The sequence below is a fragment of the Lampetra fluviatilis genome, chromosome 14, assembly GCF_964198595.1.
Source record: "Lampetra fluviatilis chromosome 14, kcLamFluv1.1, whole genome shotgun sequence".
In the NCBI taxonomy this organism is placed as follows: Eukaryota; Metazoa; Chordata; class Hyperoartia; order Petromyzontiformes; family Petromyzontidae; genus Lampetra; species Lampetra fluviatilis.
Genome location: NC_136288.1, coordinates 12,830,652 through 12,848,724, shown reverse-complemented (window position 1 = coordinate 12,848,724; position 18,073 = coordinate 12,830,652). Strand labels below are relative to the sequence as shown.

Below are 18,073 nucleotides of genomic sequence, written 5' to 3'. Positions count from 1 at the left end.
GTTTTCAGGAGGGTCCTGCAATGGGTTGTTCGACCAATTGCTATTCATTTGTTCCACTGTACAAATATTGAAAGAGCCAACTGTCTTCCTTTCTCTGCATGTTCCGATGCCAGAGAACCAACTATTCATATGAGCATGAACATTATGAGAACATTGATGTATAGCTTATATTTATGTGCTGAATACATGCACCTCCTTAATACCTGCAGACACATCAACTGCGTTACCAAGTGACAATCCGTTGAGACGAAATTCCTCTGGATGGAAGATCTGCAAAAAAGAGATACCAGTGTCAGTACGTACATTTTTGCACCGCACCAGTTATTCACTCGTGACTGAATCGGCCAGAATCCACCCCAGTTAACATGCCAATGTTGAGCCAACGTTGGTGCAAGGATTCATATTCTTAGGTTGTGTCGGTAAAGTCACGTAGGTAAAACATCAAAATTAATAAAAAATAAAATAAAACAAAAATCACGACGTTTCGGAGGAGCTGATGAGCTCCCCCCTCTCCTCCCCCTCAACTTGCTTTTTAAGGGATTACATCTTGAATCATTGCCTCACTTGATGCAGCTAATTCGGCTGTGACGGTCCCACCTGATGACGGAGACTTGTGTTGCCTCCGAAACGTCGTGATTTTTGTTTTATTCTATTTTTATTAATTTTGATGTTTTACCTACGTGACTTTACCGACACAACCTAAGAATATGAATTCTTGCACCAACGTTCCATGTTTACGTGGACTTTCTGCTCAAGCATAGCGTGAGCGGGAATCAAACTCAGGTCTCCCGGAGTGACGCGGCCTTGGAAGTATGCAATTTAAGTCGCGGTTCGGGATCCAACCTAACCACAGGTTTACTCATTACAAAGACGAAGATCCCCCCCCGTATAGCCTTCAACAGGCTGCGAGGGCAAGTGCTGTTCGCGAGCACCTATGAAGACCAGCACGGCACAATACGTGGTGGGTGGCCAACACCACACCCCACCCGCCTTTGTCTCCCCAATGCTGATGTCTGTAACACACCGCTCCGGGTTCAGTGCTTATATGAGGCTGAATCAACCTAGGGGAAGCCCAGGAGAGGTTCATATATTCGCCACTGGTCTTTTGCCGTGAGCGGGAATCGAACTCGGGTCACCGGGTTCCATACCGTGTCAACCCGTACCGTTTACGACCGTATTCTTGTACATGGAACAGCCGTTTCAATGCGGTCATCAATACAAACTTGCGTCTATTTGTTATGCGTTTCTCCACGGTGATGGGACTTTGTCGGATGAACCTTGAGATTTATAACGGCGACCAACAAGGTCTGAATCGGCCTCTAATAACGGAGGGCAACTGATAAGGGGTTGGCAGGAATGGGGTTTCGTCCCGTAGCGCGCTGACCACTGCGCCACCGCTCCCCCCGATGACCCCCCCTGCCCCCATAGCCCCTCCCCCCATAGCCCCACCCTTCCCCCCATAGCCCTACCCCACCCTCTCATACGGAACGCGGAAGTAGTGCGGGAGGCATTCTGGGGAAGCGCATCGGCGAACTGAACTCTGCTCCTTACGGTATATCTGCAGCTCGGGTTGTGTCGGGCAAAGTTTCCTCACGCGGGGTATATCTAACACACAACCCTCCCTCCCCCCCCCCCAGCATCTTCACGGCCCTTGCAGGGCAGCGCGCGCCGTCTGAGTGCTTGTAGCTGCATTGCCGCTGTGCGTCGGCAAGTCACGGTCCCGCGGTAGGCCGCAGCCGGCGTACGGGCCCTCCCCGTTTTTCCTAGCGGCCGCTGCCGGGCTTTGGGGCGAGGTAGGCGGCGTGGCTTCCCCACAGCGGTGCCGCTCACTCCACCTTAAGCCGACGAAACGCAATCCGTCGAAGGGACGGAGTTGGCTTTGCAATGCTGCCAAGTTTGCAGAGACGTTGTGAACGTGTTGTATTGCTTGTGGAGATGTTAAAATGTTTGAATCGGCGAGGACGGGTGGGGCTTTGGAGGCGGAAATGGAACGCCGGAAGGGCGGGTGCCTGAGCTCGCTTGAGTCGCCACTAACCCACCACCACCACTACCCCCGCGTCAATCTGTTAAACAGCATTAATTCCTTTAACCACTTTGGTAAATATTTGCGACTGGTTTCAAAACGATTGTAAGTTTTGTGTTGTTGTAAAGGATTTAGGTTCGGAATGTTCGTGCAGGGCTGAAGACTGATAACCACTCGTGCCTTCTGAATGTGTTTTGAGTCTAAATAGTATTTTCTTGTCTATAAATCAACGTTTACGTGTATTCTTACGGTTATTAGTATATTATGCATAGCGTTACTGTGTTATCCTTGTGAGTGTGTTATTATTCGTAGTATTGCAGATGCTAATACTATTCGCGCAAGCAGCGCATTACTCTATAACTATTATACTATTCCTCTTCCTGCATTACTCTTGTTTGTATGATATCATTACTCTGAGGCTATAATAACTAGTTTAGATTGTACTTTTAGATTGAATATTTGCTCGCCCAGGGTCGTGTGGGTTTTAGGGCCGTCAATTGTTATAAGTTGTTTGAAAGTTGCAGTTTATAGTTGCTGGGCTATTGACCCTCTGGTCTGTAAATGTCCCTCTGATCTCCCTTCCATCCTTTTCTCGTCTTTTCTCTTAAGTAGCACTGTTACAACCCACATAATTCCTGGAAATAAACTATGGTTTACTCTTGCCCCCCCACTTTGTTTCCAAGATATCGAATGTTACCACGTTGTTATCTGTAGTGCGTCAAGAGATGCGAATGTAAATTCTAACGCAGCCGGTTTGAATAACACGTTCACGTAAAGTCGTAAACGCAGGGTAGAACGCATTATTATTACTCAAAAGCTCTTGCTTGATGCAAATCACTTCCTGGAGGAACTAGGGTTTCTTACTCATTTAATGAGTACAGTTGGTTTTCGCCGAGTTTTACTTTTATATTATAAAAGACTACAATAATGTAAGTTTGGTCGTGTGTTTAGAAAGTTGTGTGGTATTTTTGGGGGAAACTACGAGCTCTTTTTAAGATAAGACTGTTTCCCCTAGAAGTCTGGGACGAATAGGGAAATATCTTTCCTTGCATGTGTTTTAGCGTGCACCGTATTTGCAAAGTGCACCTAGCCTGGCACAAACACCACTTAGTGGCGCTTGTTTGTGTGTGCGGGAGTGTATTTCAAAGTTGTCTTTTCGCTCGCGTGCGTCGTTGTGGAGACGTTTATGCTGCGTGTGTATTTTGACTTTGTAGACGCATGCGTTTTCAGCTTCCCCGATATTCGTAAAAACCCAACTTGGCAGTACACTGTACCGGTAATTGTTTTAAAACAGTTGAGCAGCAGTCACAGGGCGCGGCTCCCGCATCGGGAGGTTACAAATTCACATTCTCAGCGGAGGGGTCAGACTCAACCATCATCCCTCTATCCTCCTGCAGGGGTCTCTTTTTATTACACGCTTTCTTTTAACTCACTCTGTTGTTGTTGTCGTTGTATCCTCAAATCTTGTAACTAAATTTTAGCTCACTTCCCAATGTGGTATCGACTGCAAACTTGGTATACTTACGTCATACTGATGACAATACTACATTCTATCATAACAATTTTGAAAAAATATACATTTTTTAACATTCTTTTTTATATGTTATGTTTCGGCTTGGGTCTAATTGTCCACAGTCAACTGACGTTGGCTGTAATTGGCCACGGCCCCTTACGTTATGGCAAGCTTCGGGGCCACTTCCTGGAGTCGTGGAGTTCTGCCATTACTCGTGCATTTCATAAAAGCGTGTTTTTAAGAACGTTTTTTTAAAATATTACTTTAAAATATTTATCGCAATATGCGAACCGAACAACAGTTTCACCTATGATAGGGAACGACTCGCTCCCACCACAGGAATGTGGAATGTTCATTACTGGCCCGGGGCTATTTGAAGAGGGACCCTTAGCCCCCACAACCCAACTCATTTGAGCGGAACACCGCGTTCACTTCCCATCAGATAGGAAAAAATTGCGGTTTACAGAGTCACGCCTTGTTGGGTAATAGACTGTACAGGACAACTCTACTTCTTTCTAACCTTCACGGCAGTATTAAATGAATCATCGGTCGCCTGGAATAGGTTCTTGAACGGTAAAGCGATGAGGCACGGGTTTAATGTGTGTGTATTTTTATACATTGTACGCCAATTGACAAAAAAAATGGGACGAGCATTTTGACTGCCAAGTTACGTGAATTCTCAACCGGGTGAGAGCCGATTGATACCACAAATTGCTTTTTTCATGGGATACCTGGGGTTACAAGGAAATCAATACGAGTTAAAATGTCAATTGCACAGCGGTGAATACTCGAAGAAGATGCGGTGTCATAAAGCCCTGAAGCTTTTTAAAGAAAAACGTAAAAACTACAACGGAAAGTGAAATACTGTGCATTATACCGCTTATCGGAGGTTAAAAAAGCATTAGCGCACTGACTTTTCCGTAGAAAAAAAATCCATTTCACTGCAGCAGGTCGACTGAAAGGGCACATGTTAGTTGTTAATATTCTCGTGTTATGTTATATGCAGGATACACGAGGTCGCGTTGTATGTCTTGAACTTCTTACGTACCGTACATAGCCAACCTTGGTAATCGGAGGTGCGTTGACACGAAACTAGGCAAATGTATGCCACAGGTTTGGTATGTTTGTACTATGACGATGCGCAGTGGTGTGTGCACGACGATGCAGCCACGGCTAAGAGTGGTGAGTGATGCCCCCCCCTCCCCTTTACTAACCCACACTGACCAAAGTGAAGTATGGTCAAAGAAACCCCATGACTGACACGGCATGGGGGGAGCCCTTCATTCAGCAGTGGATTGGCAAAGACTTAAACGTAGCTATTGCGATGATTATTATTTACCAAGTCTCAGAACTTTTTGCCCAGGAACGTGCTGCAATGAGGACGTTTGGCCCAATCACTTTTAATGAGTATCTTTTGCACCCGCCGTTGTACACATACCCACCGCTGCCACGCCTGCCGCTGCCAGCGGCCGCTTACCATCGCGCCGTTTCCTTCCTATCCACAGTAGGCGGCTCCGTGGCAGGATGGCGCAGCTGGACGGACTCGTGAATCGGCTGGAGAAGGTGACCGCTCGGCTGGAGCAGGTGGCGCTCCACTCCGGTGTGGCAGGAGGAAGCGCCGGCGGTGTCGGCGCAGGTGAGGCGTGCATTTAGACGACGTCCATCGCCCTCCGCGCTTGAAGACGCTGCCAGTGGCTCCCCGCGGTTGCTCCCAGTTTTGCGGCTGCGTTGGTCGTCGTCGGTGCTTGTGTGTGTGTTGTTGATTGGCTGTGGAGGAGTTTGTTACATCATTGCGTTCCTACGGGTTCGTGGGCTGCAGAACTGGCCGGTTTGGTTTGCAAGCAAACATTGCATGTGGCCGCGTGCCACAAAGCGAAGATCGGTTTACGATAAAAAAAATACAAATGAATGCGTTGTAAGACTACCCCGTATGCTTTGTTCTGTATAGCTCTTTGCTGAACAAGATTATGACAATTGCTCCTTTTGTCGAAAGCATTTGCGTTGGTAATGAATATGGCCGGCCTTTTTTCATTTGTCGCTGTTAACACAGCTGCATTGTAAAGCGTAACCTGTGCGGCGGGGGGAAACAATTTGCGTCTGAAAATAAGTAACCAACAAATGCCGTGCTTGCGAGCGGATTGGCCTATGGGAACCCGCGGTGCGATTAGGTGCCGCGCCCAGTGACGAATGCTTTGGCAATAGGTGAGACGACAGACAGTGCGCGCCCGCCAGTGGTACGCTTCGCAGCCTGCCGAGACGACGCCTCCCGCTAGCCATACTTTGCTAAAATGGCAGATCTTCAAGGTAAGGGGAGGAGGTGCTGTTCTGTATACATATTTGATTCTGAAAAGCATATCGATGTGTTTGTAAAAAAAATAGATTCTTCAAATAATTTGGTACGTGTTTATTTTTCAGCGTTGTTTTTTTGCAATGTGAAAGAGTGACGCTCACATTCTTTGAATATTTTTACGTCCGTGAACTGTACGCTTTTGGCAGAGACTCTCGTGTGCCGTGTTTCACTGGCCTAAGCTATTTACTCGGTGGCCCATTTTAGCGTCTATTCTACGGGGCGTGTGGGCTGCATGTCCGAAGTTCAGCCAACGTTCCTTGTTCTTTGTTCGCCATCTTCGCCACGCCCTACCGTGCAAAACCCTATCTCCTTTTGACTGTGTAATATACTCCGCATTCCCATTTCCTCCTCTCCCTCCTGCCTTCTCCCTGTGGCCTCTTGTGTGTCTCTGCCGTTTCCCCCTCCCAGCTGACGCGCCCTATGTGGTGGCGTTTGACACGATCTTGAACGGGCCGGTGCACGAGTACATACGGCTGAGCAAGGAAATCGGCAGCGACGTGGAAAAGCACGTAAGGAGCGCGCACACACCTGCCCGTGCCCAGAACTGAAGCATGAGTAAACATATATAAATATATAAATGGCATGTTTCAAAGACGCGTACAGTCTGCCGCTAGGGGGGCGATATTGGTGTTGTAGTTTTGTACTCTAGGGATTTAAGAGTAATTTTCATAATTTGATACATTTGGAACGTGACGACTGCCTTCAACGAAAAGCGCAACGAAAGCTGAAGAGATGGGAATAGCAACGTGTGGATAAGAGAACATGTGCAAGTGAAATGCATGATATTTACTTTGAAGAAAAAGTAAGTAGTCTTGGATCAATGCATTTCTGCCATAAGGGATGATGGCCAGTGGTTGAGACCTAAAACGGTTTGGTCAGCCATAGCTTGAAATGCCCGAGGGGATGTCCAGCATGGAGATGGAGCAATGAACTAAACTCACGTGCACTTACTTGACTTGTTGCATTGCAGATGTGCAAAGGCATTTATCCAGCAGTGGATAGATCATGACTGCCGATTTATATTGACCCGCAAAAATGCTGACAACATGCCATTACACGCCTTGGGCGCTCTTACATTTGCATTTTTAAAAGTTTTCCATTGGGAGAAAGGTAATTGCTTTTAATCTGGCCTGCTGTAATGGTGGAAACATTTTATAGCTTTGGTGTATGTCCATCCACGGTTTTTTGTATGTGGAATGTCCCCATTTTGAATACTTAGTGGCAGTGTTATATCATTTAATGTAAAGCGCACCGTCCGAATTTCTTTGAAACATCTCCATATTTTTGTACCCAAGGAGGTTCTGAAATTGTGTTAGACTTTACTCTTATCGAACAATCCAGCCCATCCCTATTGTGTCTGGCTCATTGTGCAGGTGTGCGTGTGGTAATGTTTCGGGTAATTATCATGCCCTGAGGATTGCTGCCAGCTTTAATTATCTATTTGTTTAATTCTAAGCGCACCTAGTTGATGAGCGCATTATTCCAGTCTGGTGGGGAAAAAGAGAATACATTAGTGTCAGTTACGTAAGTGTGTTTTTGATCGTGTTGCCATTTTCATTGATGTCGGTGACAAGACAGTTTTGTTTTCATCATTTTTATATTGTATTCTTAAAAAAACTAAAATTACTGCGTGACATTTGTCGTCGGATGGAATAACAAGCAAACCCAATTTCAGGTGCTCTTCATTATTGTTCGGCGTAGGGAGGGGACCATCGTAAATTTACACAATTCATAACAAGCACGCGTAGTCAACATGAAATGAAAAAAACCCGAGACGGCGCATTTTAAAGGAAGTCTTTTGACAAGTGTAAACCCAGCACTGTAATTGTTTAGATATTTTGCTCAAGAACCTCTGTCCCGTAGCTGCCTTGCCTCTAAACAACCTGATGCTTTACTCTGCACATATAGTTGGGGAAGGGGCAGGGCAAACCATGGCCATTAAAATTTAAATTTTAATAGCTGTGAATTGTCAATCCTTAGCCGTGGGTGTTAATGCATTTCAGCTCTCCTGTGAACATTGAATATCCCTTGCAAAACATGGTGATGGTGATGGGCGTACACCTGCAGGGGTTAATTGAAAGGTTGTGTGCCGAGCGTGGTGTTGAGGTCCCTGTAATTAGCGCCGTTGTGTTTGCAGACGTCGGCTTGTGGTGACATTTGAGACGTCCCTTTCAGCAAGAGTCCCCTGACCTTTTGAGTCCCAGTCCCGCTCTGTTTCACCAAATAATATATCAATCCCCTGTTTTAATATATATACACACCGCCTGCTCAATATTGAATTTATCCATTTCGGGGATATCATAAGTCTTGCAATACCGTTTGTAATTTGCGTGCGATTTATGCACGCGGTGTAAGCCTGTGTGCTGCCTTGGAGCGATTCATATCGTACGATTAAAATGATGCTAAACGGCTTAATTATATCGCGCATAAGAACAGTAACGTGAAACTTAAGTGATTCGATACCGATATCTTGTAAAGTTTACAAAATCCGTTGGTAATTTGCGCGAGCAACTATACGAGCATGCGCTACGAACAAGGGCTTAACATTGTGCCCGTGCAATCCTGCTCTCATCGGCTTAAGTAAACCAAACTTAGGAGGCGGTAACGTGGTCCTAAATCATTAAATATTGATATCGTATAAAGTTTACGAGATCGATTTCCTGCCACGCTTATTCCAACGGTGTTCTCACTTCCTCCTGACCCCCAGGGGGTGGTCACGACCCCCACGCTTGGAGCGCCTGTCCCGGTGGCCAGTAGCGGCTTAAGCGTGAGCCGAGGAAAGAGCTGAGGCCACGGCTATCGAAGGCGCGTTAATTCCCAAAGCAGATTTGCGTCGCATGCCGAATGCGCGGACGTTCAAGCAAAAGTCGTTGGTTTCTTGGCGAGAAAAAAAATCCTCGCTCGTTTGCCCTACGGCAAAGTTTCACATTTGTTGTCTGAACACGCAGATCAACGTTGTCACGTGCCAGATTTTTCTTTGCTTTGTCTATGTTTAAAAATATATATATATAATATCTCGGTGCTTTAATTGTATGTGGTGTTTTTATCCTCGTGTAGTCGTCGGGCGATTTCTTCGTGTGTTTGATCTCTTCCGTCGTCGGACACTACTAACTTTGAGCGACGTGTGTAGGCGGAGCAAGTCAACGGTTCGTTCCTGGCAGAGCGCAGCTTCCTGGTTGTGGCCTCCAAGCACAATAAACCCTCGGATGTGAGTGGAGCCTTCACGTTACAACATTTCACCTTTGGCCATCAAGCCGAATGTCCAAAGTGTGCTCTCCTCAAATGAGCTTTGAAGCGGTGCCCATCCGTTTACAACCCTACTCTTTATAAGATTATTTTGCTGTTATAAATATCCACGTGAAAATCTGAAAAATAAGTTACTACCTCGGTGAGCTTTGCCTGGTAGGATGGGGATGGTTTAGTTGTATTTGTGTGTATTTGGGTGCTTTGTTTACCTTTCTTGTACTTTGCACTCCTATTGTGTTTTTGTATTGTTTGTTGTTGTAATGTTCTTCACATCTGTCAAAAAAGGGTTATCAGATTCCTCCAGTATACATAAATACTCTAATTTTGAGGGGGGGGAGAGTCTTTACAAAGGATGACCACAATCGGCATCGCTACAAAATAAGACCGATTTTATCGACCCTGGAGGGATGATGGGCTGAGTCAACCCCCAACCAGGATTTGAACCCTCACACTTCCCCATTGCGAGTCGCTCGCTTCTGCCACTGAGCCACCTGGCTTGGATGGTGGTTTGCACTGTTACCCACTGAACTATACAGCGCCTTTTTCAGAAGTGACCTGGCCACAAATGATAGCTCAACGAAGTGGCTTATCATGCGGACATTTATAGCAGCCAAATACTCTAAATGCATGTTGATTTTAATGTTAAAGTTGTTGATGCTACTGTCGGCAGACAACACATCCCGGATATACAACATTTTCCGATACTCTGGAGAATATATTTCAGCACGATCTCACTTTGGAAATGCATAAATATGGGACTTTAAATTAAGCCATCACTTACCACATGACATTAATCTTACCTTCAGCCCCCTGCAGTGTGCGGTTTGTTTGCATTTTACCATTCGCCTTGAATTCAAAAGCACTTTAATTCATTTCACGTTGTGTGCATCTGATGATTGGTAATGATAGGAGTCCTAAGCCGTGAAGAGGGCTGAGCCCGCTATGAGCCTGACGTTTCGGTGTGATGTTAATATTCAAAGAGTCTCGTTCTCATATAATTTCGGAAGCCCTTGTATATGTAATCAACCGATAGCAGCCTCTGTCTGCTTCCGCTTGGATATGTCATCACACTATGGGGCAGGTGGGGGGGGGTAAATCACTTAGTTCATGAAGTAATAGATAAAGGTTCAGTCCTGCAGTTGCTTGCTCACACCACTTCCATGATAGCCGGTTGTCTTGTAAGAGGTGGGGGCTACCCACGCTTTACCGCACCACACACGTGAGCTGCGGATTGACTAACTGGGGGTGTAGCCATTAATACTCCACGGTGGTGAGATGTTAACTGCCTCGCCTGGTATCCAGGAGGTCACGGGTTCCATCTCGATCGTGACGCCTGTATATTTGGGCGTTTGCATATTCTCCCTGTGGTCGCATGGATTTTTCTTCGGGTCCTCCGGTTTTTCCCTCCACATTTAGAATCTACGTGCGTTTAGAGTATTTGGCTACTGCTATACATTTACACGTGATAAGCCACTTCGTTGAGCTATCATTTGGCCAGGTCGCTCAGTGGGCCTTACCTGGTAAAATAAAAATAGTTTTAAATAGTTTTGTTATATTGCTTTGTGGACAGAGATAGGAGGCTTTCTTCAAATCTACAGGACTTTACCGAACGAACCAACGAGTATGGATCCTTGCAATCACGAAAACTTCAAATCTAGAATAAACTTGAAATCTATAAGAGATAGGAGGCTTTAAGAAACGTTCCGAATATTTTGGCCGCTGCGCCAGTTTGAACCAGTGCCCTCTGGATTGCCATTCTGGTGTTCCAACCAATGACGCGACGGCAGACGCTCTCCAAATCCACGTGTTGTATTGTATGCACTCACCGTTGTATTGTATGCACTCGCCGCAGAGAGCCCCATAAACTCGCACAGGTTCAAGAGAATCGCACAGAAGGCTCGTAAACACGCTCGGAGACCTAGGACTTGCAGCACAGCAAGTTGTTTTTTGTGAATGCGTACCTACGGAACTTTTGAGCATTCTCCCTTCACGTGCACAGGCTTTTCTCCTGGGCACTATAGGTTTAAAGTAATCGCTCCTACCAATTACGATTCTGAACGCGTGTATCGCGAGATCAAGGATCAATTTCGATAGAATGCGCACGCCCGCTCTCCCGGTGCGTGAAGTAGTTTCACCCCAGCCGCCTGCCTCTTTAACCCGCGAAACGAATACGTCCGCCGTTGCTGTACCCCGACCCGCAGGGGGATGCGGCGGCTATTTTATTTTATTACGCCGCGTCGAGCCCCAACTGTTTGTGGAATTTGTCCCGCGCAGGAGGAGCTGAAGAAGCTGCTGAAGCCCATCTCCGATCAGATCCAGGCGATCCAGGCGTTCCGCGAGGCAAACCGCGCCAGCAAGCTCTTCAATCACCTGTCGGCCGTCAGCGAGAGCATCCCCGCGCTGGGCTGGGTCACCATGGTGAGTACGGCCCGAGCTGTCGATAATGACGCCCCCCCCCCTCCCGCCTTCTCCCACCTGGGGTTACGTATTTTTTTCTCAGGGTTGCGGATTTGATATAACCGTGCTCGTGAAAATAGAAAATAGATTGTAGCTTTCGACGTTCATTGGCACGTGGGTTTGTGAGCTGCTCTTTGCTTGTGACCGGTGTACTTTAAAAATATAAACGGATTCCCCCCCGCCCCAACATCCCATGTAAATCTACACCCCTCCCCTACCTATGCGGGGTCCCCACTTGGCATGGGCAGCGGGCCCCATATCCCCCCTCCTCCACCCGTGTGCAGTCCCTTGACGCCAAATACAAATTTTTGCGGAGTTTCTGTTCCCCCCCCCCCCACCCCTTCCAAAGTTCGACGGCTTATTGTACCGGACTCGCGTTTTGTAGCAATAATAAAAAAAACTGATGACATTTGGTTTTTACCACGTTTTAGGTAGGTAAGCAATAACTTACACATACTAGCCTAATTACTGCAAGTTTTTTATTATCCGTATTTTTGTTTCATCTGGACCATCTCTCGCCTCCTGTACTGCAGATTATAGAGAGTTAACTTTTTTTTCTTTTTTAGGTTAATAGAGACACTTTCTTTGATTCGCGCTGAACTGCCGACACACCAGGCTGCAGGCGTTGTGTTGTCAAATTGATTCTTGATCTCACGAGACCTACGTTGAATCGTAACTTGGTAGTGATCGATTATTTTAAAGCCAGCACCCAGAGAAACCCGTGCATGTGATCCGTCGGTATGCATTCACAAAACCACTTGCTGTGCTGTCTTCTCTTGGCCACCTTTGTAGCCCACATGGATTGATAGATTTACCACAAACATCTTCTTGGTTCTTTCGGTAAAGTCACGTAGAATGGAAATAATAAAATAATAAAATAAAACATTCTCACGACGTTTCGGTAAAGTCACGTAGAATGGAAATAATAAAATAATAAAATAAAACATTATAAAATTATTCTCACGACGTTTCGGCCACAACGCAAGCAGCCGTCCTCAGGTAAAGACCCGACAGACCTGGTCTTCACCTGAGGACGGCTGCTTGCGTTGAGGCCGAAACGTCGTGAGAATAATTTTATTATGTTTTATTTTATTATTTCCATTCTACGTGACTTTACCGAAAGAACCAAGAAGATTACCACAAACACTCATCTCCCAGGCCCTGTGTTACAGCTGCCACTATCACAATGTTATTTTCTAAACAGAGGACGTGGGTCTCATAAGGTTTCAATAGTTAGTAATGTTTTTCTACAATTTTTAATTGAATGCGCATGGATTGTGTTTGCGTGTGGGAGTGGAGGTGCATTGGTTAACAGTGACATGGTGCTGGCCACAATCCCAGCGAAATTGGGTTCCATGCTCAGCCTCTCATACCGTCGATGGGAAATGGCATCCGAACTTAAACCTTGGGCCGCCACCCTCCGTGAGATTGACTCGGCTTCAAATGAGTGCCTGTTATTATGTTGTACTGGGGAGAGATGGCCATGCCACTTCCTCCTATGCCAAGCCGGCCTTGACAGGTGCTGCCTCTCAGCAACTTGCCCCAACAGCCTGCAGAGTCCGAACACAGCGGAGCTTTGTCATTTTGCTGTGTGTCCTCACATCAGAGTGAGCTGATGGGCTGCCAGTGCTTGCATGTGTAGCCCTTTAATACAATCACAAGCCTACGATGCTTGTGACCTGCTGTCAGGTATTACTGGCTTGCTCTGGCCTTGGGTAACCTTGGCTTGTATTCTCACACACAAGCGATTATTATTATGCTGGTTTACCCAGGAAAGGCCCTTTGTAGGGAGGCCCTCATCCAGCAGCGGAAGAACAATAGGACTATACGCGTACACTATAGGACTCTGTCTGTACATTGTCAAATATCGGTGACGATCCTGCCGTCTTCTCTTCCTGCCCAATCGCAGTCCCCCAAGCCCGGTCCCTACGTGAAGGAGTTGAACGATGCCGGGACGTTTTATACCAACCGTGTGCTCAAGGACTACAAAGACAGGTACGTGTGCAAGCACGGCCTTTTCCGTACGTGTGCAAGCACGGCCTTTTCCGTACGTGTGCATGCACGGCCTTTTCGGAGCGCCAACAGATTATCATCGGCCCGATGCAGCTGTTGTATATATACACACATGTGTTTGGTGTGTCTCTAGGCATCACCTTTTGAATTAGTGGCGCTGTATTACCAGAATTGATGACATTTTTGGCAGAGAGCATCGATGCAGTGGTTGGCACAATGTGCAATGAAATCGACGACCCGAGTTTAATAACCCGGCCACAACAACTAAACAATTGGTGGCGGGGGTGATATCAGAACCGGTCGGCAACCGGTCCCGACCAGCATGGTGAAATATGGGTCGAACAACCTGCACTCCCAACACGGCGTGGAGGAAGCCTTCATCCAGCAGTGGATTGACAAGGTGCCTGTAAATAATTGATTTTAAAATAATGAAATATTCGTGACTGTATTTTTGTTTTGTTGAGCATAGTTACATTTGCGCAGGTCAAAAACCTCCAGTATATATTTGCGTAAGTCCAGTTGTTTTTATGTAACGTTTGGTTTCAATGCGGTTGGGTTTTTAACCGAGCCTTCAGATTCACCCCCCCCCCGCCCCCTCCCGTGATAGTTCATCGTTCATTTGCAATCAATTAGCGTAGGCGCACAGCGCGTATCTCGCTATCCGCATAATCATTAGGCCACCCGCCGCGTTCGTGAAATTGGGGAGGTTTGGCCGAGTTACAAAACTCGGACACCCTGGTCGGTCACGGAGACCCAGACCGCCAGAGCCTCGCAACGTAATGATTCAACCTCCGGCGAATCAACTTAGGAATGTTGAGATTAAGTTTGTCTTGTACGCTCTTGTCACGCAGACATGGGCGGCATCTGAATTACGTCGTTAAAATGTGTAATTTCACTACGCTTGTAATTTTGTGAGTGTGATGGGTAATTTTGGAGTTAAATTACATGAGGCATGGTTCAGTTATAATTTGTATCTGCAGTACATCTCCTCCATTAACATGCAAACTGAATGTATTTTGTCGATCTGTAAAAAAAAAGTTGTTCGTACTGGGTCTCTCATTGGGACTGTCTTGTCTGTAATGTCTCGCTTGTACTGGCTGTATCTGTACTACCTGGTTTGTTCTCTCATTTAGTCCCTCGGTTTAAAGAGAACATTTTGCGTAACGTTTGCATGAATTGAAGTCAACATTCCTGCACTTTCTATTCGATATATGTACCGTCAGCGGAATAATACATTTTAGTCGATGGTTCCATGGCTCATTCCCTAGTTATAAAAATCTTACTTAAAGCAAGAGTAACATTGGAATACATTTCGGTGGGTTTAAAATGTTGGGGGGAAGGTGGGGGCGTAATATGTGGCATAGTGGTTAGCCTACCGCCCTATGAAACAAGCCACCTGAGTTTGATTCCTGACATCAGTGGCGACTTGTATCTGCATCAATTCCCCCCCTCCACTGCCCCCCACCCTTCTGCATCCAGAACTGACCAGCGTGGTCAAACAACGCCCCATCTATTGGTTGGATTGACCAACACAGCTGTACGTGTAAATGTACGGATTGCCTGTCTGGTGTATTGCAGCGACAAGACCCACGTGAACTGGGCACGGGCGTACAGCAACATTTGGACGCAGCTCCAAGCCTACATCAAGGAGCACCACACCACTGGCGTGAGCTGGAATAAGTCTGTAAGTCGTCTCACAGCAATGCTTGCTCCCCCCCCCGCCCTCACACTCAGAGAAATGTCACCCGTATAGCCTTAAACAGACGGTTAGGGCAATTGCTTTTAGCGAGTAGCGCTTATGAAGGCCGGCATGCCACATGAGGGGGTGGGTGGCCATCACCACGCTCGGCTGCCTTTGTCTCCCCAGTGGCGATGTTAACACACTGCACTAGATACTCATTTGAGGCTGAGTCGACCTAGTTGAGTCCCAGGACCGCTTTAAATAATTGTCACTGGTGTTGGTGGCTGTGAGTGGGGATCGAACCCGGGTCTCCAGGTTCGTAGAGCAGCGTGCTAACCGCCACACTACTGCTCCCCACGCACGCACTCTGGCAAACACAACGGGGAAATAATGATCCAGGCCAGGGTCTCCACAGGAGGCTGTGCCACTTGAGATTCGCGCAGTTAACTGATTGATTGATCGTCTCGATTCCATCGCGCGTTAAAAACCCGGCGGCCGCTCTTTTGGGACAGGCGCTGTGAAGAAAAAAAACACACCGCGCCCTCTCCCCGTTTTATTTTCACCTTGCCACGCGCCGCGCACGCGAGCATGGCTGCCGAAATTACTTTTAACGCCACGGCGCCCGGGATCGCAAGCCCCCCCCGACCCAGCCTCTGGGCGCCAGCTGGCTCCGCGTAGCTGCATTCGCAGGGGTTAATGTGCCCAACCTGGCATTAAAATTCATGTGCAAGGAGAGGAACAAAAAAAAAATGTTCCTTTTTGGAAGGCGGTGGAAAGTGAGTTGAATTTTAAATTCCGGCACACATTGTGTACTTAGAGAAAAAAAAATTAGTTGGGGAGAATAAACAATTAATCTTTGCCCGTCGGGCTCGGCACTCTTACATGTCTCCCGGCAGAAGTGCTGCTGAGGAGTTGATCAATAATTGTCATAAATGCCCTGAGTGCTGGTGGAGACAATAGCTTTATTGGTGAGGATGTGTGTAATAAAACGTAACGGTGAAGCCCATTTAGTTACTTTGTTCATGTACCTTCTGGTGGAAAGGCCTCCACTAGAAGATAAGGGATATTTTGGCCTAATCTTACATGCTGACCCCACTGGCGTTTTGGGAAGATGTGGGAGTTAACCACACTTTACGGCACACGACCTGCCGATCAACTTAAGCTGCCTTGTGCCTATTTGTTCTGCTGGGTGGACAGAGGTGAGGAGAGGAGGGATGATATTTAATAACCATGCCCATTGTTTGAAACTGCCGCACCCCCGGGAGAGGTTTGTACGATGATAACATGAAATTATTTCTAACCAGGTGAATGCCCCATTGAGATGAAAGGTTCTCTTCAAAGGGAGACATGGATCGAAAACCTTACAAAGGTTAAATGTACAACTTGAGCTTTTAAATCGTGACAAGCAAGCAAAAATACGGATCAAAAAAACATACCAGGGCAAATCACAAACACATACAAGATCGTAAATTTTGACCACGCAGAAATGAATGTTGCTTTTGACTGGAAATTCAATTCAGGAAATCGGACTGGTAAAGTGCAGTTTTAAATGTTGGACAACCAGAATTTCAAACAAATGGAAATAAAAACATTCTTGTGCATTACAAAATATGTAAGATGAAATCCCAGGTGTAAACCATTCCTCAAACAACACCAGCTCCCCTTAATTCATAATGTCCGATGAATGAATATAACAGCTTGATAAGAGCTGACGTGGTCAGGACTGTTTTTAACCCAATTACAACGGTGAGTTTTCCATCGCTTACAGAAAGCGTTAGAATTTGTCTCTTATCACCGTTAGGCAGTACCAAACTTTTCCCCACCAGTGATGAGGGAGGGCTTGTCCACACAAATGCCTCTGATGCATAATGGTGCGTTGGGCAATGATGGCTACACTGCCATGCTGATGATTCCTGAACAGAATGAAACCGGTGTACGGCAAGACCTCGCCTAACGCGTTGATGTTCACACTAATGCTTTTTTGCTATCACGCGGTTCTTAAATTCGAGAACACTTTTCGCACAACGTGGAACGCGCGCGCCGTTATAAAAGGAACAAAACCCGTTATAACGTAGAAAGCGCATGTTATAGCGCGGTTTCTGAGCGGTCGATGGCGAACTACTTTCCTGAGCTGTGGAGCTAAGCGGTACAGCGATACGGTACGCAGAATGATACATTAACGTGGCAGCGTGTACCCTCAGTGTGCGTAGTAGTACATCATATCTCGCCAAACTTTCTCGTGGCATTTACGGGGGAACTTATTATTTTAGTTTTAACGTGTCACTTTTCAGGAACGCATCTGCCACCCAGTTAATCAACAAGGACTTTGCCGTCCGGTTATCTTTGTTGTCCTGCTGCTGACGGCCATCTCGCTGTCTTTGCGCTGCTCAGGGGAGCCAGGCGACGGCCGCAGCATTGCCGTCCTGCCCGTCCGCCCCCCGTCCGGTGGCGTCGGGCCCCCCGCCACCCCCACCCCCGGGCCCCCCGCCCCCCCCCCGGACTCGCCACGGCCCCCAGCGGTGGTGCCGGCGACGCGGCCAGCTCGCGATCGGAGCTCTTCGCTCAAATCAACCAAGGGGAGCACATCGCGAGCGGTGAGACTTCTAGCGGGGCGAGGCGGTCACCGCCGACGCTCGTGTAGGGATTGTTTTTTTTTAACTCAACCCCCTCTGTGCTGTGATGCTCTCGATTGGGGCTACTCACTGGGCGGCAGGGTTGCCGTCGAGCTATTTCTGTTCCTCCGCTTAAGGTTGTCCCTGCCTGGAAGGAGATCGTGTTTTCGTCACTGAA

At 47.0% G+C, this 18,073-nt stretch overlaps 1 protein-coding gene across 1 annotated transcript in view; it reads left to right on the top strand.

The window, feature by feature from the left end:
• Positions 1-2,109: 2,109 nt before the first annotated feature.
• LOC144935877 (adenylyl cyclase-associated protein 1-like) overlaps positions 2,110-18,073 on the top strand; it is a 35,280-nt gene continuing 19,316 nt past the window's right edge. The window contains 9 exon segments of the mRNA XM_078862728.1: positions 2,110-2,128; positions 5,042-5,172; positions 6,295-6,395; positions 9,017-9,094; positions 11,407-11,550; positions 13,499-13,584; positions 15,181-15,286; positions 17,675-17,772; positions 17,774-17,877. Coding sequence (XP_078718854.1) covers positions 5,061-5,172; positions 6,295-6,395; positions 9,017-9,094; positions 11,407-11,550; positions 13,499-13,584; positions 15,181-15,286; positions 17,675-17,772; positions 17,774-17,877 — 829 coding nt within the window. The 5' untranslated portion in view covers positions 2,110-2,128; positions 5,042-5,060.